We start from the raw sequence: 26,126 nt of genomic DNA on the forward strand, positions 1-26,126 counted from the left end.
AGGCATAATGTTTATTTATATTCATAAAATTTACGGTTGAAAATTATATTCATATACACATTAACAATTATCACAATCGTATTATATTTTCATTAATTTATTGGAATGAAGTGATACAATACAATGAAAACTGTTCGCGATCAGAAATCTTGTGATCTTTATATGTATGTCCTTTTTTTTTATATCTGCATATTTTATTTACAAAAACAAACTATCATTTAATACGATAAAACAAGCAAAAGAGTGTAAACAGCGAGATTACATCTTCATCGAGAAAATTAATTTCAATAGCGTATTAGCATTTCCAGCTACTTAAATGTTTCCGGTTCTAAAAATATAAGTTAAACAATTTAACATTGTTATTAAATTTTTAGCGCACACGGTGTTCGAAACAGGACATCGTTATCGACAAGTGTTCAAATTGTATGATAACTAAGCTTAATCCGTTTATACTGTTGTAAATATGACTTGAAACGCCGTAATTCTTTACAGTGACAGTAGGTTGAAATTTCTATTATGCTAGCATTCATAAATAAGAATAATTTGATTTTCTTCAAACCTATCACATAGTTCTTTTAAAATATCCTTCATATTACAAGTTATGACTATCTTTAATTCTTCATAATTGCTTCTTTCATTATCTGGAAGCATCTTTCGATTAGCAATAAATTTTCTTCTTGTAAAGTCGTCAAAGCAGCACAACTATACAGATTGTGAGCGAGAAGGAAAATATTGCATAAGATGGCAAGTTATCTGCGCATTGTTGTAATTAGAATCAGAATCCTTTTAGTTTGCGTGTACTTGGAAAAAAGTGAAACGCGTAACTCGTTGAATGGAACTAATTAATCTGAAGGGAAAAACATCAAACAGATATTATTTGTTTCAAAAGGTTATCTCTATAGAATTATTTCTTTTCAGTTATCTAAGCATTGTATACGGTTTTGTCTGGCATACTTATTCAACATTTAATACAAAAATTAGTCTATTTGTATTTATCTTTAGAACTACATTTCAAGTGTGCAAACGTCAATCAACAAATTCGACCGGTAAAATCACTTAGTCACTAAATTTTTCTTTAATGTACATAAATAAATCATTTATCAATCAACTATGACTTCTGCGTGCCCTTCTAGCAGAATAAATTTCAATTTTCATTTGTTTCGTGTTAGGATAGAAGATGAGGTCTACGAACATTCAAATTTCTCGGCACACGAGCCTAAAAAAATGTACAAGTTTTTAAAGCTTGTACAAAATTAGAAATGTTCAGTAAAATTTGTCTTTTTCTTTACACATGTTACGTGAAAATACAGAGTAGACAAACTACTCTTTCGGTTATATCTCACAACATTTAGCATGTTCTCAGTTTTATGTGTTGAAAAAACCGCGTTTGACATAATGTCGAAAATCGTTCGACCACATACGTATTACGGATCGTTTGACGCCACTTTTAAAGATATCTAAAAGATGTTGCGGTTAGAATCCTTCTTGGTATTGTTTCGAATCTAGCCTCGCTTGAATAACTTCCAATTGTCTCTTTGCTTCACATTGCGGGAAGTTTTGTAAGTCATAATATTGCGGTGCTATTTTTAGCAACCAATCAGCTGTAAACAAAAACAGAAAATTATCCAGTACAATTTAAACATACAGCTTGTACTGTTCAATAATTAACTATAAAGTAATAATATATTATTTTATTAAAGCAACTTACGTTTAATATCAGTAACTGTTCTGATATAATTTTTGGTTGTGAGCACGAACTCGTTATAAATTACCCATTCTGGCTTGTGGTCCAAACAACTGCTTGGATGAAGCTGCACAATTTGATTATCTTTGATGGTCAAATAATGACCAGTTCTTTCTAAATGAGCGACCTGTTCGCGTAGAAATAATTAATAGTATACGTTCAAAGTGGTTCTTGTTAAATGTAATTAGAAACAGTACCTGCATGAAGAATCCATTCACAAGCGCTTTTCTAATATTAATATAATAATCCTTTGATGTAAAATCTGTTGAGGTACGTTTCAAATGAAATCTGTCCATTATTCTGCTCAGTTGTTCCCTGACGTTATCGCCACTTTTCAGAGATCGGTAATTGACGAAATTATCGTAACACCACTGTGGGTCTTCAAAATCTGTGGAAAAGAAGAGAAACGAGCGGAGGGTGGCAGGGAGAGAGGCATGGAAAGAAGAAAGAAAAGATAAATGGTACATTAAAGTTGCAATAAAAGATTAATCAAAACGATTAATAAGTACTCACTTTGTTTAAAGGCATGATATACGTTTAATAACGTCAAGTGATCTCCATCGATATGTGCAAATCGCATTTTAGCATCATCCGCGGCTTTCTTTGATTCATTTGGCCTCACAAAACACTGCGGGACTAATACAATATCAATCATCAATATAAAAACCACGTTACCTTACCATGATCCTGACTTTAACTTTCATTGTATTAACATTATGTTACACGTAAAAAACATATAAAATTTCGACCTAATTATGTGTGTTTTTTTTTTCCCCCGTTTTTACAACTACAATGTCTTGATTAATACTTTACCTGACAGCATAGCGGTAATGCTAAGGATCTCGTTGCTACAGTTATGATTGCACGATGCAATAAGCATTTTCGCCAACTGAGGATCTAATGGAAATTCTGCCATCACAGCCCCCAAATCTGTTAAATTTCCATCATCGTCTAAGGCAGCCAAATAATTAAGAAGTTCCAAAGCTCTCATAAGAGTTTCTGGTGCAGGAGGATCCATAAAGTCAAAATGAACCTATAATAAAAATACGATATGAAAATAATATTCAGTCGAATATTTATCATTATAGTCTTAGAAGACGAAACGTTTCGATTCAAGTATGCGATCGAAGTATGCAACCTACCAAGTCATCGATACCAAGTTTCTTCAACTGTAATACAACACTTCCAAGATTGGACCTTAAAATTTCAGGATAAGTATTGTCCTGCATTTCATTTTTATACGCTTTCTCAGTATACAATCTGAAACATTTTCCAGGTCTAGTACGTCCAGCTCTACCCGCCCTTTGCTGAGCAGAAGCTTTACTAATGGGTGATACAAGAAGAGATTCTACGCGAATTCTGGGATTATATACCTGTTGAAAAAATATAATAAAAAATAACTAAAAAGAACATTATCGAAAACACAACAATAAACATGAATATATATTCTAACCTTTTGTTTCGCAAATCCTGGATCAATTACAAACACGACACCATCGATGGTTAACGATGTCTCAGCGATGTTAGTCGAAACTACTACTTTTCTGCCGATAGCACCATTTTGTTTCGTCGGTGGTGCAGGCTCAAAAATTCTTTGCTGAAGATTCGGTGGCAGCGTAGAATAAAGTGGTATACACTTAAGTTCACCTACTTCTGGGCCTAAATTGTCCATTTCTCTTTTGATTCTTTTACAAGCTTCTTCAATTTCTTCCTGACCAGTTAAGAACAAAAGCAAATCTCCTGCCACTTCTTCGCACATGTGTATTTGAATAACAGTCCTGATAGCAGCCTCTAAATAATCTCTTTCAGGTTCAGGCGTATAAAAGATTTCAACAGGATGCGTTCTGCCAGGTACATTCATTAGAGGTGCATTGTCAAAATACTGTTGAAATTTCCCAGCATCTAAAGTTGCACTCATAATCACAAGTTTCAAATCTGGTCTCTGTTTAATCACTTCTTTTAACACACCCATAAGTAAATCCGTGGCTAAAGTTCTTTCATGAGCCTCGTCTAACAATATCACTTGATACGCATCAAGCATGGGATCAGACATGCCTTCACGAAGGAGCATACCATCGGTCATATACTTCAATACAGTTTTTGGAGAACTGCAATCCTCAAAACGTATGCTATATCCTACTTCTTGTCCTGTTGCAAAAAATGATGGGACTATAATTTCTGTTCAAGTTGGATAACAACCTTTTTGAAACTAAAAAATAAATATTACCTAATGCAACATCCATTTCTTCTGAAACCCTTTGCGCAACAGACATAGCTGCCACTCTCCTCGGTTGAGTACAAGCAACACCTTTAGTACCGATGCAGCTTGAATATTCTACGCACCATTGCGGTATCTGCGTAGTTTTACCCGATCCTGTTTCTCCGACAAGCACAATACATTGGTGTTGTGCCAATAACCTCATAAAATCGGCACGATATTCAAATACAGGTAAGGTAATTCTCTTTTGATAAAACTCATGATATCGTGGTGTATACGGTAATCCATTATAAGGATTCACCTGAACCTGACTTTTTGGCGCTGTTGTAGGTACGCTTATATTATTAGATGTTGTTGATCCATCCCTGCTAAACATCCGACGTACCATTAAGTAAAACAGAATATTTATGTAATTTAAAAATGACTTTAGTAATAATTACAAAAGTATGTCATGCAATAAGAAGAGTCGAGAGCATTTGATTGGTTATGAACCTAAATAAAATGTACAATTGACATTAAAACGTATTTAATTATATTTTCTTTTAGCAAACAAACATAAATAAATGCAGTACTCGTATTTTGATTATTCCTTTTTAACTGTGAACGATCTTTCAAAAATACCGATGCATAATACGTTCGTGTATGAAGTAAATTTAGTTGAGAACCGTTATAGATGAGTTGACCAAACGAGTGAACGGGGTAAAAAAAAAAAAGTTTAATTTTACAAAATTGCAATGTTATTTTGATCAAACTTATTCGTAACGTTATTATTCAAGAAATTTAATGCTTTTACAGAGATCATTCTTGGAGCGCAAGATTTGTTTAATGAGATGCGCGATTGGATTGAAAAAACTTGTAACAATGCACATGGCAAAATAATTCATCGAACTTTACAAGTTTTGCAATTGAAAATCTGTAGTAACACTCACGCTTTCCGTTTAACATACGGATCCACAACTTCGATTCTCCGTTTTGACATAATTCTTGTCCCTCCGCAGGCAAGCAAAGCAAAATCTGTTTACGAACTTCCACACAAGGCGTCACAAAATGGCAAACTAACAGTCTAAAGCTTCCTGTAATCGTGTTCGTGAAAATCAACGAGAGATGGAGCTACAGATGCATAAGAAATGCATTTTTTGCCCGGGTAATTTTAAATTTAAAGAAACGTAAGTAAAATTGAAGAATGACAAAAACTAAAGACTGTCAAAGTGTGGCTCTCCATTTGTTTGGAATTATAAAAAATTTGAAACACTGAAGTGTTAGAATATTGAAAAATTGGTATTTCGAAACTTTGGGATATTGGAATTTTTACAACGTCGGAATTTCAGGACTTTGCAACTTTCATAGAGACTTTGAAAAATAATGCATTGCAAGCAAAAATATATAAGTTTCTTATGATTGATTTAGTTTTACGAAAGTTTGTAAATCTTTAATAGAAAGAACAAACAACCAAGTTTAAGATAAAAAAGATATCTATTTTTTTCAATATGCATTATATAAAAACTATCATTGAAATATACCAGATACTAAATAGTTACATTTCTGACAATATACATTGCTTCATTATCACATCCAAAGAGTAATATCGATCTATCAATGTCAATACTGTTTATTGGTTTATGCATAGTGCTATAAAGAGACGTTACATTCACTTTACCGTTTGTACCAATTGTATTTAACCAATGCGTGTTTGTAGGATCTGAAATAATAATAATACGTCAACATGTATTACGATCATAACGTAATCGATCTTCTTTTACACGCAAAACCCACTTAAGCTCAGTTTCGAATGTTGAGAATTGTTCCAGTGCCATATTTCACCGCCAGCAGAACAAGTGAATAAATTTTCTGGTCTATCAGGATGAAAAAGTATTTCGCTAACAGCTTTAGAATGAGCATTGAGTTGGGACATCGGATACGTGTTATGTCTCAAATCCCAGACCGTTAAACTGCCATCACCACCACCAGCAACAACGATATGCCTTTGAGTGGGGTGATGAACAATGCTCGTGGCTTCTGTCTAGAAAAGTTTGAATTTCTTTAGCAAAGGGTAACCAATTTATATCGCATATAATTAAACATATCATACTTTCGTTTGATCAGAAAGCATGAACGTGGTGGCAGGAAGATCTTGATCATTTCTTAAGTCCCAAACCTTCATATGTCCTCTTAAATTTCCAGTAAGTATCTCGTTGTGCCTTAAAAAATCAACGCAATATATGGAGCAACTATCGGCTTCATCTAAAAAGTATAGAAAAATATAAAAAAAATTATCTTTCCATTAATAAACGTTAATCATAATTCCATCATACCGATAATTCTAACCGGCGTTTCCTGCCCAGCCGTTAAGAGATTAATCCTCCCATCCTCTCCTACCGAAACTATGTCTTGTTCGAAGGTGGAAAGAGCAGTGCACGACGCGTAATCATTAGTTTTTCTACAAAGGGAAGTTAACATAACATATCGATACTTTCACTCTAATACCGTACGTGTGGAAATAGCGAAATTTTAGAGGAGGGCGAGTAATCATTTACTTTGTTCCAGTTTCTGTATTATACAATACGATACGTGTACACGATCAACATATTAAATAAGACAATCGTATAAAATGTAAAAACTAGAGCGAAATAATTAATTAATCAATGAAACTCACTGAAATTTGTGTATAAATTCCCAAGAAACGTGTTCTTTGAATTGAGAATACGGATTTTCATGAATTTGTAATAGTCTAACTGTGCCTATGGACGTAGACACCACAAAGAAATCTTTCGATACGAACTGTAAAATCAGTAGAAACAATTATTAAAGAGAATGAACGATTTTATTTTTACGGAAGAAATTAAGAACCTTTATCTCGGTCACGTCTCCAAGGATCGCATACGAAGAAACTACTGCTGGATACGATTCACCATCATCATTCATTTGAAATGTCCAATGAGTTAACTTATTTACCTAAAATATATATGATAATTTTAATATTGTACGCTATCGAAACGTTTGTTACGTAGACGAGAGAAATACAGGTTAAGCCAATAACAAATAACCTCACCGGGTCATCCCAACTACCGGTCAAAAAATTGCTAGCTTCCTCAAAATCTTCGTGTTTCCATCTGATTTTGGAAATTTTCTCCGACACGAACGTTCCTTGTACATTTTCGCTCATTGTAACATAGATCACTTGTTAATTTTGAGTAAAAGTGACAACAACCAGCATCGGCATTTATCGAGACGAGAGTGCACGCGAGTTTCTTCGCGATTATCAAAAAGACCGCCAAACGTCGAACGATACCCGCGATATTTTCGATATTTATGAATCGAGAGTTACTTTGAAAAATGGTGATTTTACGAACGAAAAATTTCGTTATTTCGTTATTGTTAGTTTTATTATTAATTTCAGCGGTTTATTTTCAAAAATGACTGAATGAAAAAATGTGAAAATTCAAAAACTCTAAAGTGTCAAAATATCGAAGTTTGAAAGTTTGAAAGTTCGAAAGCTAAAAGATCGTAAAAGTGTGAAACCGAAATTTGGAAAACCGAAAATGTCGAATTACGGAATAGTTGGAGAAACACACGGAGAATTTTTACCCCGTGGAAGTTGAACGCAAGAAGGTAGGGGTTCACCTATACATATACAGTAGATTTTCTAATTCATAGAAGACACAGAGAACAGTTGCGTAGCAATCAAGTAGCGAAGTGGGTGTATAGATTCGCTTTCTTCGATCTGAAATTATTTTCGGCACGAACACTGTACATTAGATAGAATTATTTAAAAATCCTGGCTAAAAGCATTAACAGCGATCAGGAATTTATCGTTTTCCATTAAAGTGGGTGCGATTCGAAATAAGGAAAAAACGTAATCGTTCTTCGAGATGTCATCGATCGTTTTATTATTGTTGCACCTCAATACGCTCTATTTAACTTACTGCGATGCAAGCGACGATGGTGTCTCGAAACTATGTAAGTATTTATGTACGAAAATAAAATGATTAGTATTTTAATTATCGAATAATAGAAATTTTCCAAATATCTCCCGTTTGCCAGTAAAATCGTATTAATTTATCCGTTAGGATAATCGTATTAGGTTTAATTTGCAATTGGACGCGTAATTGAAAAATTTGAATATCGGCGCAGATAGCGATTCCTCTTCGAGGAACGAAGAGGATGTTACGGAAACGCAACAGGCGATTTGCAAAGTCGCCACGGACGAATTGGTCGCGACTGCACGTGCCACAGTCACGAGAGTACTTACCGGAGCCTGCAACGCGAGTAAGCGTTTAATCCGACACTTTATGCAACTATTTCTATCATCCGACCTATCTATCTATCTATCGACTAATAACTTTCAGAAACAATCGACGAAAAGTTGCAAGCTCTAGAGAAAAGTTTGACGAGAGAGCTGGATGGGATCAAGGAGTTGTTGTACACTGTCTTAGAGGAGAAGAAGAACTTTTCTAGATCAACGAACGCGCCGAATAATTATCAGGAAGACGAGGACGATACGCGTTCTCCGAGGCAATTAGAAATCGATCGTTTCAATAATACCATTCAGGAAGTTTCATCGACAAACGGTTCGTTTATATTTAATTTATATCGAAACACGTATATTTCAGTAGGATCGAATCGTAACGCCGACAAAGATGAATCGTTGGAAAGTAAATAGGTATTTGGACATCACTTCCGGCGCTAGTTACGCAACGAAAACGCGTATCGTATAAAAATACGACTGGCAGGAAAGCAAGAAGAAAACAGGGATTTTCACGATGTCGATGTGTTTCAGGATCCACGAGATTCTTCTTTTATTACTGGCAAATAAAAAGTTTCGACGAAAAGCTTGCAGGCTGGAAAACCGCTCGTTCCGAGCGTAGTTGTACATTTTACGCGGGCCAAAATGGATACGCCATGTACATGAAAGTGACACCGCGATATTTTCCGGACGGTACAGTTTTCATAGGTGTCGGACTGACTCGAGGCCGTCACGATTCCGTTCTCAAATGGCCATTCCCCCATAAGATTCGTCTCGAGGTGAGTAGCACGTGGCGCTCGTAGTTGTACCGATAAAGGAATAAGAAACAGGTTTTAGATAATTCGCCCGAACAGCTACGACAAGATCGACGCTCTCGAATTTGGGACCCGTCCATGCTTTGCACGGAATATTTTTGGGGTCGTCCAAAATTAACCGGAGAATCGGATAATCCAGAATGCGTCGGATCGAGCGTCCCCCGACAGCTTCTTTTCTCCAAACTACCTCTCATGAAAGATCGGTCTTCGAGAAATACTAGATATCTTTGGAACGGTAGTATCACGATCAAGCTGACGGTTTATCTTCGAACGATCGCTTGATTTATCCAACAAATTCGCTCATATGTACCTGCCACGTGTACATGTACGCTAAGCGCACCCACTTTCGATCATTTTTATTTAAGGTTAAGAACAAACGATTATCGTTACTTCTATTATCAATTTTATTTCGGTTCTGGTAAATGTACAAGAAACATTGTCAAATAAATTATATCTATTCAACTACTTCTGTTTTGTGTGTGTGTGTGTGTGTGTGTGTGTGTGTTTGCGCGTGTTTATAAGTTGTTTAAATTTTAAACGAAGAAAGAAGAGGGAAGAAAAATAAACATTAAAATACCTATTGTTAGAACTGGACTGCGGATTTTTATGTGTATATTTATAACTTTATAGAACGAAATTCGAGAAAATATGTCTCCGATACCTGTTACAACGAAAAAGAATAAAATGCTACTTTCTCTAGCGACATTTCAACAAGAAAAATATATCGTGAAAATCTGATTTCGATAAATATTCGCAGTCCAATTATAACGCGAAGTAACGACACGTTCATCACGCACGGTTGGTGCATTTCCAACTGAAAAGAGCAAATCATTCGAAAGAAGTCGATGGGTCATCGAATCTCTTGCGAAGAGGCATTTTACCAGAAAGATAAACACGTGGAATTCCTGAAAATTCGTATTCGTTCGATTCACGATTAATCGTGTTCCGAATATTTTGCGAAGCTGCTCTCAACAATACTTTGTAAACGGACAGTGGAAGTCGAATATTAACATCCCCTTCCATGTTTCCCTGAAAATTTATCGGATTTTCCTGGAAATTCCTCTTCTTTCCGCACCCTGCAACCAAGCAAACACTCAACGAAACATCTAACTATTTTTCTACTATCAAATTACTTTTCTCTTACCGGTGAAAGCATTGCAAAAAGGTCTCTTCGATTTCGAAGATTCGTCAGTTGCGAACGCGTCGAACAATTGTCGATCGATCTGAAAACGATTTATCAACGATTTTTTCACGTTTCTAGATGGTATTTATTAATAAGTTAACTGGTGACAACGCAACCCTCGACTACGCGATTCACTGATCCTCGCGAAGCGTTAGTTCATTCGAGACCGACGATTTTATATCTTTTTTTTCTTTTCCGATTTCTTCAACTTGTTGAATATACTAATTTGTACGACATTAATCGATTGAAACGATAATTTACCTTACTTCGAGAATTCTCGGTCTGCACAGCGTTCACGAAACATACAAGCACCAAAACGCAGCAGACGTATTTGATTGCCTGTTAAGAAAAGAACAATACCTATTGTTTTTGCCATATCGGAAATAAGATAAAATTAATGGCGTTAGAAAAATATTGAAGAAAATCTTGATCGAAAATCGCTGTTAGAAATACGCTGTTCGAAAGAGCGTTAACCGTAACGAGCATTGTCCAAAAGGAACGGAAATTATCAGAAGGCTGATATCATTAACGAATACGTTATTTAAAACGAGATCATTACGGGTCCATACGTAATTTCTAATAGGCACAACGATGATTATATAAGCGTCGCACGTGAACCTTTCAAACATGTTAACTGTTGTAATCTGCTTATGACTTTAATCAGGTTTCTACCGTGGTTAATTAAATGTCCAACGATACTATCGGTCGAACGTACCTTCGAGCGATTTATACGTTCAAGATGAAGAGCAAAAATTGTTAAGTACCGTAACACTCTCCATTAAAAAATGAACGAAAGAATAGTTTTCTTTCTTATTAATAATATTCTGTCAGAGATTACTCTTTTTAACGGCGTGGCAGGTAATCATCGGTACAATTATATCGCTGAAAGAGAATATGAATTGAAAAACGACGCGGCTCTTTTAAGAAACTGTCAACCACCAACTAGTCACGTCACACGGCAGGAAATTGATATCCAGGAAATCCATAACAGTTTCCATTAGATGGAGGGGCTTTCTCAAAACTACGTAGAAATAACGACAAAGAAGTTTGTAAATCGTTACATTGATTCGTTTAACACTTTGACGAACCGCGATCGTTGCAATTATTTATAATCTCTTTTTTATTTTTATCTACTACCGCCACCGAGCAAATTGTAATTTCAAAAATTAATCATTTCACGAAATATACGCTCCAAGACAATCAACGAGATTATCGATGCGTTAACGAGCAAACAATTATTAACGCAACAAAAGGACAAAAAGGCATAAGAAAATGCAACGAGTACCTCGATATTTAACGAACGTTCATAAAATACGATAAATGCATGAAAAAAATTACCTTCATGCCGAATCTTCAGGTTTACGATTAACTTTCGCGAGTCGAGAGGAAGAATCCCTTGATACGGAGTTTACAGAACCACTATTCTCGATTACTAAACTTTCCCTATTTTCGCTGAATCTTCCTAAAAAGGTTTGTAACTCGCGTGAGGAATCAAGTTTGGCGTGTGAGGGATGAAATCGCGCGTCAGCTCTTCAAATACCACCCCCTCTCTTCGTGACCGTTCGAGGGCGTAAATGCATGCGCCCCAAAGAACGCATGACCGTTCGTAATGGTCCTCGAAACGATGTGTTTAATGCTCTTTGTAAGGAATCACGGTTAGTCTCGCGTACATTCTGTTATTCGTTATGCAGAAATTATGCATCTACCGTTGTTCCGTCTTCTTCGCCTTCATTTGGCAGCTGTAACGATAGGTCACGCGTCCGTCCAACTTCGAAGGATCTTAGGAACCGTTTATCTTTTACCGCTTCGATGCAACCACATTTTATCATATATACATACATGTATGTAGAAAACAAGCAATCGCTAAATATAATAAATAATATTGTTATAATATTATAGCATAGAATTCCGCGAGGCCCGCAACGGAATCAACAATTTCTCGAAAACGGCTATAAAAGATTTTAATGGATTTCCCCATCTTCCCCCTCGTGATACGCGTATCGAATGACCATCAGTGAGATTCGGTAAATATGCAAATACCGAAAACAGAAGGTTCAAGCATCGAGCAACGTTCAAATCGTTGTCAAGAAATAGCTTACGAAAGGCTAACCGATAACAAACCCTGTGTAAATCAAACGAAAGCAAAAGGGGCTAAGTACTTACAACGTTCGCACATCAGAACCCGCTGAGTTACTATAAGGTCGTTCAACCCTTGGCAAACACTCTCCGTTTATTCTCTTTTATTTAAATTTTCCAACTTTCTTTTCGTTATTTCGTTTCTTTAAATGTTCTTCGATCGCTTCGAAATCGTGTCGATTAAAATTGCTAAATTATGTTGTAAATTATAAATTATTTCGATACGGTCTTTATCATTTACGAATAAAAAATTTATAATTCAAAATTACGCAATTGCATTTATAATGCAAAATTAAAACACGGAATGGTTCGTTTGAAATTTATCGACTTAATATTGTAAATCATAACATAACACATTCCTATCTTATGAATAAGACATGCGTCGAGAACGATATTAATACTGATATACGGTTCCCTTCATACATAAAACGAATGAACATCGTTTTAGCGAGTACCGTTTTTTTTTCTTACGATCAAAATATCTGTCAAAATGTTCATATCTACAATGAAAGTTTAACACGGATAAACCATACAGTTTACCTGTAAAGAAGCGAATCAAGTAACGTACTTGATTAGATCGTAACAAAATATGAAACAACAATTTTTATATTTAAAGTTTTCAAGAATAAATGATCATATTCAACGAATTTGCAGTAAAAATAATTTCTTAAATCCACTCAATAATACCATAAAATTAAGAGAGTGAACTTTTCAAGCGCCCGGATAGCTCAGTCGGTAGAGCATCAGACTTTTAATCTGAGGGTCCAGGGTTCGAGTCCCTGTTCGGGCGTACATTATTTTTTTACACGTCAATAAGAATTAATATCGCAATTGAACATTTACATCGTAAAAAATTGTTAAAAGAAATGTCAAATACATTAACAATAACGAAACGAAATAATAACAGATACTTGCAATAAGTAATGTAGTAAAGACATTTTTAAATGTTTGAATAAACATTATTTTTTCATTTTTAACCTCGTATATTCTTATACAAATAATGTATACAATCACTTGAACACTTTCCATCGAACACTTAAAACTATAATAGATCTTTTAGCACGAATAAAGTACTTGATACTAACAATAAAATGTATACAGCGATTGTGTTAAGTATTTTTTTCTTCCGCAAATTACGATGTAAATAAATACCTAAAAACAATTATAGAAAATATTTAAAACTATAGAACATGGTCTCCTTTAAAATCCACTTGTATAAGTAAAATATATATATAACATGAGCAATTAATGACGAGTAAAAAATGAACCGGAAAATGCATATTTATCACTTTCAATATCGTAGAATAAGTAACTCGGGATTATTTCGATCCTCTGGTCATGTTTAGTTGAACTAGATTCGAGTCGATAACGTTCGCGTCGTAAATTATATTCCTAATTCGTAACACTCGTACGAGTGTTAACGGAACGCTAAGACTGTTCTTTCACACTGCCATCAGGCATACCGAAAAATGCTTTGTTTGCCATCTTAATAAAAAGTCCAGTTTCAACGACTCCAGGCATCATTGAAATTTCTGTATTGATTCTATTCCAATTACTCAGGTCTTGTGGAAAATGCCAGTCAAGAATAAAATTACCATTATCCGTCACAACTGGACCCTGTAAAAAAAACACGTCGTATATTTACTATAATATGGAGCAATGTTTGCAAACGTAAAATATTTACAGCTTTGGCTAAAGCCATCCGAACTTTCACGTCTCCTCCATAATTATCTTCGATTTTTCTTTGGATGGCTACATACGCCATAGGAACTACCTCGATAGGAATACCCTTTTTATACTGCTCTCCAAGTTTTCCAGAATTTTTCCTAAAACCGATTAATAATCGGTGAGTATAGAAAATACAAATGTTACGAATATAATACTTACGTATAATCAGCTATTACAACAAATTGATCAGCACACGACGCGACAATTTTCTCTTGAAGTAAACATCCTCCTCCGCCTTTAATAAGATTCATCTCAGAATCGACTTCGTCCGCTCCATCGATCGCGCAATCCAACTGTTAACGTATAAATAACAATATAGAGATTCTTTTGGTAAACGCTACGAGCCAATAATTGTTCATTACTTTGGGATAAGTTTCTAAATCACCCAACGTAAGGTGATTATTTAAAATCAGCTGACGAGCTTGGAAGGAGGTCGGAATACAAACAATATTAAGTCTTTCTTCTTTTACACGCTCCACTGAAAAACATAATTGTCTTTTGTAATCGTGCCGTTGCACAGGGAGCATGTACTTTAAATGATTTAATTAGACGTATTAAAACATATTACTTGTATATTAAAATAAAATCGTCGCAATTATGCTTAGGAGAATTACAATCGTATCTCCTGACGAGGTCAAAGATCATACTTCACGTTTGCGATACTCTTTCGTGTAAAATTAACGAGAGTATTTAATATAACGTAGAAAAAAAAAGTGCAAATAATTAAATGTAAATGTAAAATTAAATATTGTTACCTAATCTATCGACAGCGTATATTATAGTGGATCCACTACCAATCCCGATAACGCTATTATTCTGTAAAACAACCAGGCGCATAAATTTAAACGAAAACCGGTACGTTTATATAACCTGCAAGTATATTTCCGAGTTTGCTTAAAAAGTACCTTGACATATTCATCGACCGCTCTGTAAGCCGCGATCTTTTTAGCACATTCGAGAGGTCCCATTTTAAACAATTTTTTCGGAACAGCACCGAAACTTTTCGTCAACGTGAAAAATTGTAAATATAAACCACCGTGTATCATGTGTACATACTACATCATCAAGTTATGCTAGTATTTTCAAAATCATTCTTCGGTTACGTCACGTACAGTATCAACAGCGCACCAATAGCCAATCGGTATTCGTACGCGTGTCTGGCGGCAATATTTAAATTCGAATAATACGAATACAAGATTCGCGGGACAGGAGTTTGATGAAATTTAATTTGGAACTTGAAAATTTGTCGACAGTTCGAAAGTTGAAAAGTTTAAATCTCGCGATACGAGCGTGGAAACGCGTCGGTATCGAAATTTCGAGATTTTGTCGAGACGAGAAATTAGTTTGGGAGGTATTGTTCCGAAATAAATGTATAATAATCGATTCGTTTTAATCGAATTTCCATTATATTTAGCATCAGAGGCGAATAACACAAAATACAACCAAACACAATTTACATTTCAATACGTATTATGTATAAGATTTCACTTGAATTCGCTATTATTACTTAAATAGTAATATTCGTCAACACTTTTCAGATCAACGTGTCGCACAGAATATTTCTGTTTCTTCGTCGTAATTTCTCTCGCTCTCTCTCTCTCTCTCTCTCTCTCTCTCTCTCTCTCTCTCTCTCTCTCTCTCCCTCTCCCTCTCTCTCTTTCTTTATTCTCTTTCGTTCATCACGTTCGTACTATTTTGTATCGTGGATTTTTTCTTTTCTTAAAAATCAAGTAAAAACTCGCGGACAATCTTTCGCGCGATGCACGTAATGTATTCGAGCAGCCTAGGAAAAAGGTCACAGGGCAGCAGAGAAACTTTCTCCGATAAAACGAAGAATTCCGCTGCGTTTATCGATCCGTGCAAGGCCGAATTAAAGCGATCCGATTAGTAGACGATAATCGAAGTACAGATCAGCCTTCTTTGAAAGTTCACGCGTGGAACAACGTTTCTTTATACTGTACCGTATACATCGAACTTATTCCGAATAACAACTTCTTTTTCCTTTTTTCTTTTTCCTGGTATGTTTTTCGGTCGAGGAAACGGATCGTCTTCAATGCAGCCATGCTAACGAATAACTTTGTAATTTTCAGAGCGAGTTTGCAACAACGTAATCGATTGCAATGAACGTAAGTGAACGTTCGTCGATACCTACAGTGTCTCTATCCGTAAACTTCTCAAAGCGAATCGTTATTTAACGGAGAAAGGAAAACGTCTTCCTCTTCGTTTTATCGTTTACTTCTCGTATAAGCATACACGTACAAGCGTACATTCGCATACGTAAAATTCTCTCCCTCTGTTTGCTTGCCCGACGAACTTCTGTATACGAAGGACTTTGTAGGGAGGTTTCGTCTCCCGAACTTTCTTTTCTCTTTTGATTCGACCCTTACGCCTATCCCGTACACACCACCTTTAATCCACCTTTAATTTTGTGAAAAAAGGAGAAAAAAAGAAAAAACATTCGCAAGGGATCACAGAAACCGCTACAATTTTCTCTTTCTCTTCCTCTTTCTAGCGTCGATAGATACACGTAAATGCGCTTTGCTAGCTCCTAAAAATTTCTCTATCGTGCACTCTCCTCCATACACCCGTTTCCTCCATCGGTTAGGATTACGAGTTAGAGTCTCTGTCAGAGTCTCGTGAAAAGTACCAATTGTTCTTCGGAGTATCGAGAGAAAGTAACCCGATTACTTAATTATAGCCGGAATCGACACGAGACTTTGCGTGTTGATTTCATGGGACGACGTTACTTTGTCCGGGCTAGACCAGCTACGCAAGCTTCGCTACGAGCGCCCGATGCTCGTCATTCCGAAATTAGAGATTCCTTCGTATTCTTCGAACTTTGGGGGATTTTCGAATTTTTCGACCGTTTCGCTTTGGGACTTTGATCGGAATTTCACAATTTTAGACCGTTCGAATGAACAATTGTAGGAACTGTGGAATTTTCAAACTTGACCCAAACATCTATTTATGTCGAGGTAACATTTTCCGTTTCACGTTCCAATTTATACAGCTGGACTTTATTTGAATCGAGTCGAGTATACCGTGGGACAGGGTAGACCCACTTTGTTACGCCAATAACATGTTTACGGAGTAATTATATCGATTCGTTTCTACGCCAGATTATTCGTCGTATTCGTGAACGATGATCGCGAAACTCTCGTAGTAATATCACGGTACAAAAATACCGTGAAAAATATATGTAACGCGATAAATATTGTTAATAGAAAAGAAAGTCTCCCTTCTCGCGCTTGTACTTTTCCTTTTCTTCTAGTTTCTTCTCTTATTTTCTCTTTTCCTTCTCTCCTCTACACCAGATATGATGACTTGAATTTATTCTCGCGTCATTTAATTAATTTAATTAATTTAATTAATTCAATTAATTTAATTAATTTAATTAATTCAATTAATTTAATTAATTTAATTAATTAATGGCAACGACACATCCCCTTCGTTCAAATGATCATATACATACTCTTTTCCTGCGTGATCGAGCCATTCTCTACATACGTAAATCCTATTTTATTAGTAGTCGTTACAGAGTATAATGGTAAGAAACGATACCCTCGTGATAAGCGTGCAACACGATAAACGATTAATAATATTTTTATTCGATTTTTGTATATTCGCTTTTCAGCGAGTCCCTGTTTGCAATTATATGTATATACGTTTGATCGAGCGTATTCGTACATACGCATAACTTAGTCGTACTTATACGATAGGCAATTGTACGTAAAATATACATACAGTTAAATAGAAGGAAAACTTTTTCGTCGAATAGCAAAAAGGGAAAATGTCGTACGCGTTTCACGTTTTGTCTCCGTCTTCTTATTTGTCTTTACAGAGTAACTTCTTTCCCTTTCATCGCTCGAAAAAAATTCCTAATTCGTTGCGAAACTTACTTTTTTCTCGATTTCTTCTCTTTTTTTCTGTTCATTCGTCGGGCGTAAAACTTTCTATCGACGAATCCACGAAAATTCTTGTTTCTGATCCGTGTCTAAATCCGGTCAAACAACGCGATAAAAACAACCGTTCGAGACATCCCAGAATAGTTTCTTTTCGCCGGTTACCTCGTTCACGAGAACAACCTTCCTCGCGTTTATGTTCTCTCCTTTTTTTTTTTTTTTTGTTTCGTTCGATCTATTTGATTTCCTTCCTGCAAAAAAAGGATATCCAGGAGGATCGTCGATATTTTTGTAGAAAGCGTACAAAGCTCACTTTATCGACCCTTTTTAATTCTCTAGTACAATTCAGATTCCCAAAAGATTAGTCGAACTTTCGCTCTCTCTCTCTCTCTCTCTCATTCTATCTCTTACATTTATATTATTTCGAAGAGACCGGTTTAATTCGATTACACACCGATAGGCAATTTACAAAATAGAAAACGAAGAAAGAATAGGAGAAACTTACGACGATACTCCGAGGCACCCTTTCGTTCTTATCAATAAATATATCGTAATACATGTTATATATTATATATAATGTAAAAAGCCTTTGTTAAAGATTACGCTGAAATTTTAGAATGAAAATGACGAAAACCAGATAAACAATTAAAATGAAAGTATAACATTCGACTATTCGAACAGGCGTGTACATTGTCCCTCGATACCTTTCGCAAATTTATTATTGTTACATCGTATGGCGGGGTCGGCGCGATTATTTGCGGAGCCTGTTTCGAAAATTGTTTCGGGTTCGAAGGGATCGATTCGATCTCGAAACGCTGCAAATTTGGTACTCGAGTTTCACACTGGAAATTATTGAAATTCGAACAGTTAGTCAATTTTATAAGTACCCATACGCGCATGATAGTACGTATCGAGGCCCGCAAAATGAACGATGAAATTTTCAGGAGGATCGCGAGGCCGAATTCCAGGGAACGTAGCAACGCTTTGAACCTGCCTCGCGCCGTCCCTGTCCCGTAGTACGTAATAACGACTAAAATGATAAAAATAACGTTAATCGCAGAGCATGTACAAAATCCATGATCTTACAGCTTCCGAAGTGACGTGGAAACAAGGGAGATGTAAGCTTGCAGTGTCGAGTACAGAAACGGAATTAAAAAGGAAAAAGCCTGCGGTTACCTTTGAACTTTATATCGAGAAAAATCAATATTTCCCGTTTTTTGTGTTTTTTTTCCCCCTTCTTTTTTTTACACACAATCTGTTAAACGTGCGTGGAGTCTTGCTTCGTTCTAAGGTTGTACGCTCACGAATTCGTGTAAAAATTTGAAAAAATAACTAGCACATTTCATCGAGACATGCGCGTTGATAGCAATAAATTTATTCAATTTAGACAAAGTATACAGTATCGTTTGTTTTATTCTTAATCGATGGTACCTAGTGCAAAAGATTTCTTCGGCTTAAACGCGCATTCCGAGAAAAGGATGAACCTTTAATCCTTTCCGCTTATCAGGCAACTTCGCGTTAAGGCAATCGGTATACTTCGATTCTGTGTTCTTTTTTCTATTCTTCGCGTTGTTTCTCTCCTATTTTATGTATCGTGTCTGATTCACGCATCAGAAAATAGTTGGTGAAACTATTCGGAAAAAGGTGCGAGCAACAATTGGTACATTTAGCCGAGAACTTCAACGAAAGATCGAAAGGTACGATGAAAAGAAAAAAGATAACGGAAAATGTCTCGTATCCGTCTAAAATTTTTAGCTACCGATAACGGTGTAATTAATCGAATTTCTATATTCCTCTTGGACGTCAGAACGGGTTAGGGTTATTGAGACATAGTGGATAGAAAAGAAACGAAAACAAAAAAAAAGATATGAAATCGAAAAATCACACGCTACATATTTTGTATAACTTTTTACAAGTTTATATATGCATATATGTATATGATTATTTTGCCTGGTTTTCATCCACAACTTGCAGATACACCCACTAAAATCAAATAACGTAAGGCGAGAAGATAATACAAAGAGTAATTAATTACAATACGAAATGTACACAAATGATTAAGACAAAATTAAAGAAACAAGAAAAACGAGACTGAAAGGAATCGAAAAATAATCGAGTGGCTCGTTCTTACGAGCACTTTCGAAATTATACTTCTACTTTTAGTAGAATCAATGGACAAATTTCTAATGCATTTGCGTGCGTCATACGCACACGGTTGATGCATTGCACGGCCGATTTTTATATTTGTGGAATAAAAGAAATACATGAACATTTCCATATTGTAATTTTCAATTTGATCGATTCGAAGAGAAAAAGAAAGCAGCTGACACGCGTTCTCGTATCTTTTATAGACATACAGAGACAGATTGCGCATGCAATGGCCAGTACGCGCAGTAATATTAAAAAAAGAAAGCAAGGCAGTCTTCCTCTCTCTCTTTCTAATTAGTAGCTGTACAAGAAAGAAAGAATACCTGTCACGCGATTTCCTATCCTTCGATAGCGACGCGTCCCGGCCCGTAACACTGCGCTCGGTCTTTCCCTCTGTGTCTATGGTTTCTTCTTTCCCTCGGCACATGACACATGATTCTCGAGAAACAAAACACGCATACAAAATAATTGTTTCGTTTCGCATCGTTAAATGGAGCGATTAGATTAACGATAATTCAAAGGAAAGAAAGAAAGGAACAGAGAAACTGAAAAGAGAAGTTGCACCGGGTAGTTCGAAAACACGAAAGCACAAGAGACTCGCGCGCGTGTACATTCGAAATACCGACGAAGGCAAAACCAGAAAGAGGTTTTACATTTTCATAGAGAAAACGATTTAGATATTATTCGTTCGCGTAATTATTCAAGATTTTCGTCTAATCTCTCCATTTTCAAACTTCGATTTCTAAGAAACTGCCAAGGGATGGTCCGCCAAATTTACTTCTATCGACTTCCAAACATGTTTCCGAATTGATTCCATTAGTTAGGATTAAGCTTTTATGGGTAGACTAGCTTCCTTAGTCTTTTTCTACGACGAAGCATCGATACGCTCGTGATTTCATATTTCTACAAAATATGCGAGTTAAAAAGCGTTTTGTCAACCGCTGTTTTAAAATACTTGTCCGACAATTAAGACTCCTCACATGGAAACGGACCAACCCAAGCAGCGGCTTATCTTCGCGCGTAAAACATACTGGTATATTACACGATACATCGATACGATTTTAACTGATTGAAATTGGACAGAATAAAATTGGTGCGTATGACGAGCACAGTGCGTCCGTTGAATCATTCATAGTTTCCATGTTCCCAACACTCGAACGAAACGTTTCTGAGTATTATATCGATCAGATATGATAACTAGCCTATACAGCCATCGAATACGAAACACTAATATTATTATTATTATTATTATTATTTAATTATTATTTAATTATTATTATTTTATTATTATTATTATTATTATTATTATTATTTTTGTTGTATCGTTTCCTGTTTTGTTTTTTTTTGTTTTTTTTTTTTTTGTTTTTTTTTCACCTGCCAGTCCCTATCCTTGATCAACTTATCGTAAACGGTTATGATAAATCGATATAGAACGTGGCAAGACTCACTGAGGAGCGTGTATGACTGCAAGAAGTGAGTTATTTACATTATTTGCATGTATCGGCGAATCAGCCCTTGCCCTTGTTCCATGTCACGTTAAGACGAAAGATGGCGAGATTAGAGTTTCGGAAAATGATAAGATAGGGAGGGTGAGGAGGAGGGCATTTGAATAATTATTAATATATAATATTATAATAATAACAATAATGATGAGGTGTTCTAAACAGTGCTAGGACTAGTGCTAGAGGGTCCTGTGAGGAATCAGGGTGGGTGGGTACGGGCTAAGGAGGGGTTAGTGTGGAGGCGGTGGTTCCGTAGATTGGTTTCTCCCATCTACAGCCCTAACCGGCTTCCTACGCGGACCTGTCACGCCAACTGGACCGACCCCACCTCTAAGGTACGCTGACGCTGGGGTTACTATCGGTTCTCTGATAGTTCTGCTAATTGGTGGCGGCAGTGATTGCTGCAGTACCTGTGTGTAACAGCGTTACAAATACTACATTATATTTATCATGTTTCTGTCTCCTTTCCTATATTTTTCAACTGTATAAAATTACTAACTTCGTTTATTCTAATAAACTTACCAACGGTTGTGGTAACACGCTATGCATCAGCGTTTGAACCATAGGTGTATTTTGCGATGCAAGGTTATTAGAATTTGGAGGTAATCCTTGACTTTGGAGACCGGTTCCTCCACTGCCAGCAGTAGACTGAACAGTATGCGACTGTTGCGTAGACGTTTGCGTTACGTTTTTACTCATTGTTTGATCCCTTTTCGCTTCTTGAGTTAAACTTAATTTTTTCGTAGAAACTGTGGAAATATTAGCATTTGGTGTTTCAGGACTGGTTGTGGCAGTAGTTGCACTCGATACTGGTGTTTGCGCTACAGACTCTTGCTGTAATAACTCGGGCAATGTTTGAGAAAGTGTTCCAAGAATAAGTTCGCGTGTAAAGAGACTCCTATTTGCACTTTCACGTTCAATATTTTGTAACTGCGAGTCAGAGAGGGTACTGGTAATACATCTGTAAAAAAGGAACGTATCTATATAGAATCAGATAATGTATCAACAAAGTCTACAAATAAATATTAATTATCTCGTGGAAAGTTAAAAACCAACATCCTACATATCAAATATTTTCCTCCATACTTTTATCGATACATCCTAAAATATAACTTGGCACTCGCATAATGCTCCTCGCACGTAATTTCGCACATTTCGGGCAAATATCAACGCGTTCCATTATACGGTAATACACAAATATATTTCAACTTATTTCTTACGATATCGATCAACTAATATTAATAAATAAGACGTACTTTGGCAACAGAAACATATAGTTCTGTGAATTAGTAGATGATACGCCGGACGGGTTCGCCACATTAGTTGTATTATTGTTACTACTCGTACTATTCGCTACGACACTGGTCATAGTAGTGGAATGACCACTTCCGCTAATAATTCCTCCACAGCTTGCAGAACCAAGTACCTGAGGCTGTCTCCTCGGTAATCGCTCCAATTGTTGCCTAGCAGCCTGCACATATGTTTATAACACCTTTTTCTCTTTCACGATACTTTGCACATAATATTAGCAAATTTTTAAATATACATACTCTAACTTGTTGTCGCTCCAACTGTAGCTGCATTTGTAATTGTTGCAATTGTGAGGGTGCTGATGAACCTTGGCCAGTTCCTCCACCACTTCTACGAGCATTAGATAATTGAGAGAGTAACTCTGCAATTGGATCTATACTTTCTCGACTACTCGGACTCAATCCCCCGGACGAACTGAAATGCATATTGGACCTGCAGGTCCAATGATATGCCAATGAACATTATCTAAGGTGAGATGACGATGATGAACTGAAGCTGAAATTTACTTGATATTCTTGTTTAGAAGTTATAAGAATAAAATATACTTTTCGTATTAGAGAACATTATGTAATATTTTGGCACGGTATTTTGGCACTAAGTAATACTTTCATTAATAACAAATAATCACTGATTAAGTTATAATATTAAATATTATGATACAAACAAAATGGTAATATCGAACAAACGAACAAACGCAATGTTCCAAAGTACCTATTAATTCAAATATTTATGAAACATTTACACGATTAATAATGCTTATTGTAACTATCGTAACTAATCACATACGTACCTGCGAGGTCGTGACCCACCAACAGGTCTAGACGGATGTGTTATTCGCCTACTACTGTTAAGTCTACTTGGAGGTGGCTCGTCCAGAAGAGAGATCAGGTCTCTTGGTCCACTACGATGCTCTAAACTCAAATGACCCGCAAAATCATCTGTCACATTGTTAGGATCTCCTCCTGGGATAGATGCGCATACTGGACAAACCTATAACAAAATTTTCAACTCGTAAATTTTTCTTCTCTAATAAACTTACAAATACCTGTATAATTTATGTATATATTATACTTCCTTGTACGTACAACATCGAAAGTAATATCCGAATGCTCTGCAGCAACGTGTTCTTGTAATGTTGCCTCGGTGAAACCCATTCTTGTACAATAAGGACAAGTTAAGGATTGTGGCTGCTCTATACTTACTCCCTCTCCACCATAATACAACTCTATCGAATAATAAATTGAAAAATTAAGTTTTACTCATACAGAACATTTGTATTAATCCTGATAAAAGAAACTCGATAATTGACGTACCAAAATCAGATCTAGTAAGTATACACTGCATAGGGTGATCGGTGAGGTGACGCGTAGTACTAGCACCCCCTTCATAACAGGTTGCACACAAATCATAGTCAAAGCACACTAGGCACTTGTATCTGCGACCTCGAAAATTCCCCTTTAAGCAGGAATCGCAACTTACCCCTGAAATAAATACAGTTATAAATTAATAAATAAGTTTATCTACACAGTTCCTTGAAAGAAAAGTATAGCTTCTTCTACCAAAGATATTTATATACCTTCATATACACACACACATATATATATATACAGATTCATGCAATAACCTTGAACTAAATCTATAAAAAGTAACATACTTCAATTTACTTTTAAATCTTTGTGCAAGTACATACTGTTTAGATAATAAAAATAGTTTGGATAATGTAACATAAATAATAAAAAAAAATAAGCAATACATATTATAATAAACATACATTTCTTGACCTTCTTAGTAACAAATACTGTCAACTTCAATCTACTTTGTTCTTTACATAAAGAACAGTTACTCGTAAATTTTTTTTAGTACTTAATATGTAATCTGAGTATTTTAGCTTCGCTTGTAACCTTACTTTCTACTTCTTTCTCTTCTATTTATTGAAATGTAAACATTATGTATTACATATATATATATATATATGTATGGATGTATATATGTAGCAACAGTTAATAAATATACATGTGTACATATATGCAAATTATAATCAACTAAAATATTACCTTTGTACAATAATACCGTTAAGATTAATATACACGTGTTAATGTACTCAGCAATAACATATCTGAACTTCGATATAAGATTTTTAATTTTAATTATGTAACATATGTATATGCATTATAAATAAGCAAATGTGTACATATTAATTTCGCTTATATGCTAAACTATTAGCGTTTCTAAATTTACTAATCTCATAATAATATTTCAACTTATCAAAACAAATTTAATTTTCTTGTTTATTCTGGGTATGATCTTCTTACGATAAACAATATATTTTTTGTGAGGTACAAATTACATGGATAAAACAGCTTTTAATAAAATGTCTAATTCCAAATTAAAGAACAAGAGAAATGTGCTTCAATATGTTTTACAAGTTTAACATTACAAGAAAGAGGAGGGGACTAAAGAGAAAATTAATTTTAAAAAGTGTGAGATTGCAAAACGTTTTGACAGTTTGTTAATAAACGTTTTCGATCAACTTTATGCAGTGATGTTGCAGAAAATTTGCTGAAATCTTTAAAGAACATTATAAATTCACAGAAATTAGAATAAATTTTGTTATAAGTGCTGCCATCTGGCCTCTGACATTAGACCCTTTGGTACAGAGCTTACAAGAAATGTCTTATGAAAAATCTCATGCATTGTCGATTTCGTAACCTCGACGATGAATCTGCAAAAACTTTTCATGCACCCTCTTAAATGCCCCATGATCGAATAATTTTGCCATCAACGTAAAATAAATTTAGCGTACAGAAGCGGAGGCTGACTTGTTAGTCAGGAACAGTGCACACGTACGTACCTTCATGTCGATTCATTTTCCGTTTAAAATCTCATATACGCCGATAGCGCGAAGTCTCGCGATCGTACGGCTTACGAAATACGATTATTACTCGCCACTGCGTTAACTCTTCACGTCGTTCGATGCAGCGGACACAATGGGAAAAACATTAATCGTCAAACAAAAAATTTTTCGTTAGAATTTCCAGCGTAAAACCTAACCCAACTAGGCTACCGTGACGTCACACTAGACCTACGTTCCCGGAGAACGTTGCGGGCAGGGTCTCTGTCATTGCGATGTTGCCACGTTTTTTAATAAACATGAGGGGGAGATTCAAATATCGTAAATATATTTTTATATTAAATA

General features: G+C 35.6%; 6 protein-coding genes and 1 non-coding gene across 14 annotated transcripts; 2 read left to right on the forward strand and 5 right to left on the reverse strand.

Annotated features, from left to right (window-relative positions):
- Window positions 1-81: 81 nt before the first annotated feature.
- Window positions 82-5,035, reverse strand: Dhx15 (DEAH-box helicase 15). Of its 3 annotated transcripts, XR_001097450.2 has the most exons (10): window positions 4,892-5,032; window positions 3,972-4,330; window positions 3,198-3,892; window positions 2,887-3,117; window positions 2,558-2,777; window positions 2,258-2,380; window positions 1,942-2,132; window positions 1,709-1,871; window positions 1,422-1,601; window positions 82-847 (listed from the first exon to the last, which is right to left on the reverse strand). XR_001097450.2 is itself a non-coding variant. In XM_012297916.2 (9 exons), exons 1-9 carry the CDS (start codon window positions 4,939-4,941, stop codon window positions 1,474-1,476), a joined length of 2,157 nt encoding a protein of 718 aa, XP_012153306.1. In that variant the 5' UTR covers window positions 4,942-5,035; the 3' UTR covers window positions 82-1,473. The 3 variants fall into 3 exon arrangements, 2 of the variants coding, with proteins under 2 accessions (XP_012153306.1, XP_012153305.1); XM_012297916.2 differs by having other exon boundaries at window positions 82-1,601; window positions 3,972-4,327; window positions 4,892-5,035; XM_012297915.2 differs by having other exon boundaries at window positions 82-1,601.
- Window positions 5,036-5,416: 381 nt separating this feature from the next.
- On the reverse strand, window positions 5,417-7,228 carry LOC105664237 (nucleoporin Nup43). The gene is made up of 7 exons (XM_012297917.2): window positions 7,012-7,228; window positions 6,810-6,914; window positions 6,616-6,740; window positions 6,275-6,399; window positions 6,052-6,203; window positions 5,736-5,982; window positions 5,417-5,661 (listed from the first exon to the last, which is right to left on the reverse strand). The coding sequence occupies exons 1-7, from the start codon at window positions 7,123-7,125 to the stop codon at window positions 5,489-5,491; spliced, it is 1,041 nt and encodes a 346-aa protein (XP_012153307.2). The 5' UTR covers window positions 7,126-7,228; the 3' UTR covers window positions 5,417-5,488.
- Window positions 7,229-7,362: 134 nt separating this feature from the next.
- LOC105664236 (uncharacterized) lies at window positions 7,363-9,485 on the forward strand. 2 transcript variants are annotated; one of them, XM_012297913.2, is made up of 5 exons: window positions 7,363-7,919; window positions 8,094-8,228; window positions 8,309-8,530; window positions 8,740-8,984; window positions 9,036-9,485. In XM_012297913.2, exons 1-5 carry the CDS (start codon window positions 7,832-7,834, stop codon window positions 9,300-9,302), a joined length of 957 nt encoding a protein of 318 aa, XP_012153303.1. In that variant the 5' UTR covers window positions 7,363-7,831; the 3' UTR covers window positions 9,303-9,485. The 2 variants fall into 2 exon arrangements, with proteins under 2 accessions (XP_012153303.1, XP_076395295.1); XM_076539180.1 differs by having other exon boundaries at window positions 9,043-9,271.
- Window positions 9,411-11,678, reverse strand: LOC100878945 (cardioactive peptide). 3 transcript variants are annotated; one of them, XM_003708544.3, is made up of 4 exons: window positions 11,542-11,678; window positions 10,465-10,542; window positions 10,165-10,243; window positions 9,411-10,096 (listed from the first exon to the last, which is right to left on the reverse strand). In XM_003708544.3, exons 1-4 carry the CDS (start codon window positions 11,545-11,547, stop codon window positions 9,849-9,851), a joined length of 411 nt encoding a protein of 136 aa, XP_003708592.1. In that variant the 5' UTR covers window positions 11,548-11,678; the 3' UTR covers window positions 9,411-9,848. The 3 variants fall into 3 exon arrangements, with proteins under 3 accessions (XP_003708592.1, XP_076395303.1, XP_012153304.1); XM_076539188.1 differs by lacking the exon at window positions 11,542-11,678 and adding an exon at window positions 10,968-10,997; XM_012297914.2 differs by lacking the exon at window positions 10,465-10,542 and having other exon boundaries at window positions 11,542-11,667.
- A 1,378-nt stretch (window positions 11,679-13,056) lies between these two features.
- TRNAK-UUU (transfer RNA lysine (anticodon UUU)) lies at window positions 13,057-13,129 on the forward strand. The gene has a single exon. It is a non-coding gene; the product is annotated as a tRNA-Lys (tRNA).
- Window positions 13,130-13,498: 369 nt separating this feature from the next.
- On the reverse strand, window positions 13,499-15,192 carry Rpi (Ribose-5-phosphate isomerase). Its single transcript, XM_003708595.3, has 6 exons — window positions 14,973-15,192; window positions 14,823-14,883; window positions 14,430-14,545; window positions 14,227-14,360; window positions 14,024-14,165; window positions 13,499-13,956 (listed from the first exon to the last, which is right to left on the reverse strand). Exons 1-6 carry the CDS (start codon window positions 15,111-15,113, stop codon window positions 13,768-13,770), a joined length of 783 nt encoding a protein of 260 aa, XP_003708643.1. The 5' UTR covers window positions 15,114-15,192; the 3' UTR covers window positions 13,499-13,767.
- Window positions 15,193-18,278: 3,086 nt separating this feature from the next.
- Window positions 18,279-26,027, reverse strand: LOC100883939 (Potassium channel modulatory factor 1). 3 transcript variants are annotated; one of them, XR_013040365.1, is made up of 9 exons: window positions 25,782-26,027; window positions 24,244-24,411; window positions 24,016-24,155; window positions 23,721-23,920; window positions 23,170-23,362; window positions 22,876-23,090; window positions 22,142-22,580; window positions 20,441-22,029; window positions 18,279-19,952 (listed from the first exon to the last, which is right to left on the reverse strand). XR_013040365.1 is itself a non-coding variant. In XM_003708587.3 (8 exons), exons 1-8 carry the CDS (start codon window positions 25,795-25,797, stop codon window positions 21,850-21,852), a joined length of 1,551 nt encoding a protein of 516 aa, XP_003708635.1. In that variant the 5' UTR covers window positions 25,798-26,027; the 3' UTR covers window positions 18,279-21,849. The 3 variants fall into 3 exon arrangements, 2 of the variants coding, with proteins under 2 accessions (XP_003708635.1, XP_012153300.1); XM_003708587.3 differs by having other exon boundaries at window positions 18,279-22,029; XM_012297910.2 differs by lacking the exon at window positions 18,279-19,952 and having other exon boundaries at window positions 21,817-22,053.
- Between the last annotated feature and the right edge of the window lie 99 nt (window positions 26,028-26,126).

This window comes from Megachile rotundata, chromosome 13, assembly GCF_050947335.1.
Source record: "Megachile rotundata isolate GNS110a chromosome 13, iyMegRotu1, whole genome shotgun sequence".
NCBI classification, from domain to species: Eukaryota; Metazoa; Arthropoda; class Insecta; order Hymenoptera; family Megachilidae; genus Megachile; species Megachile rotundata.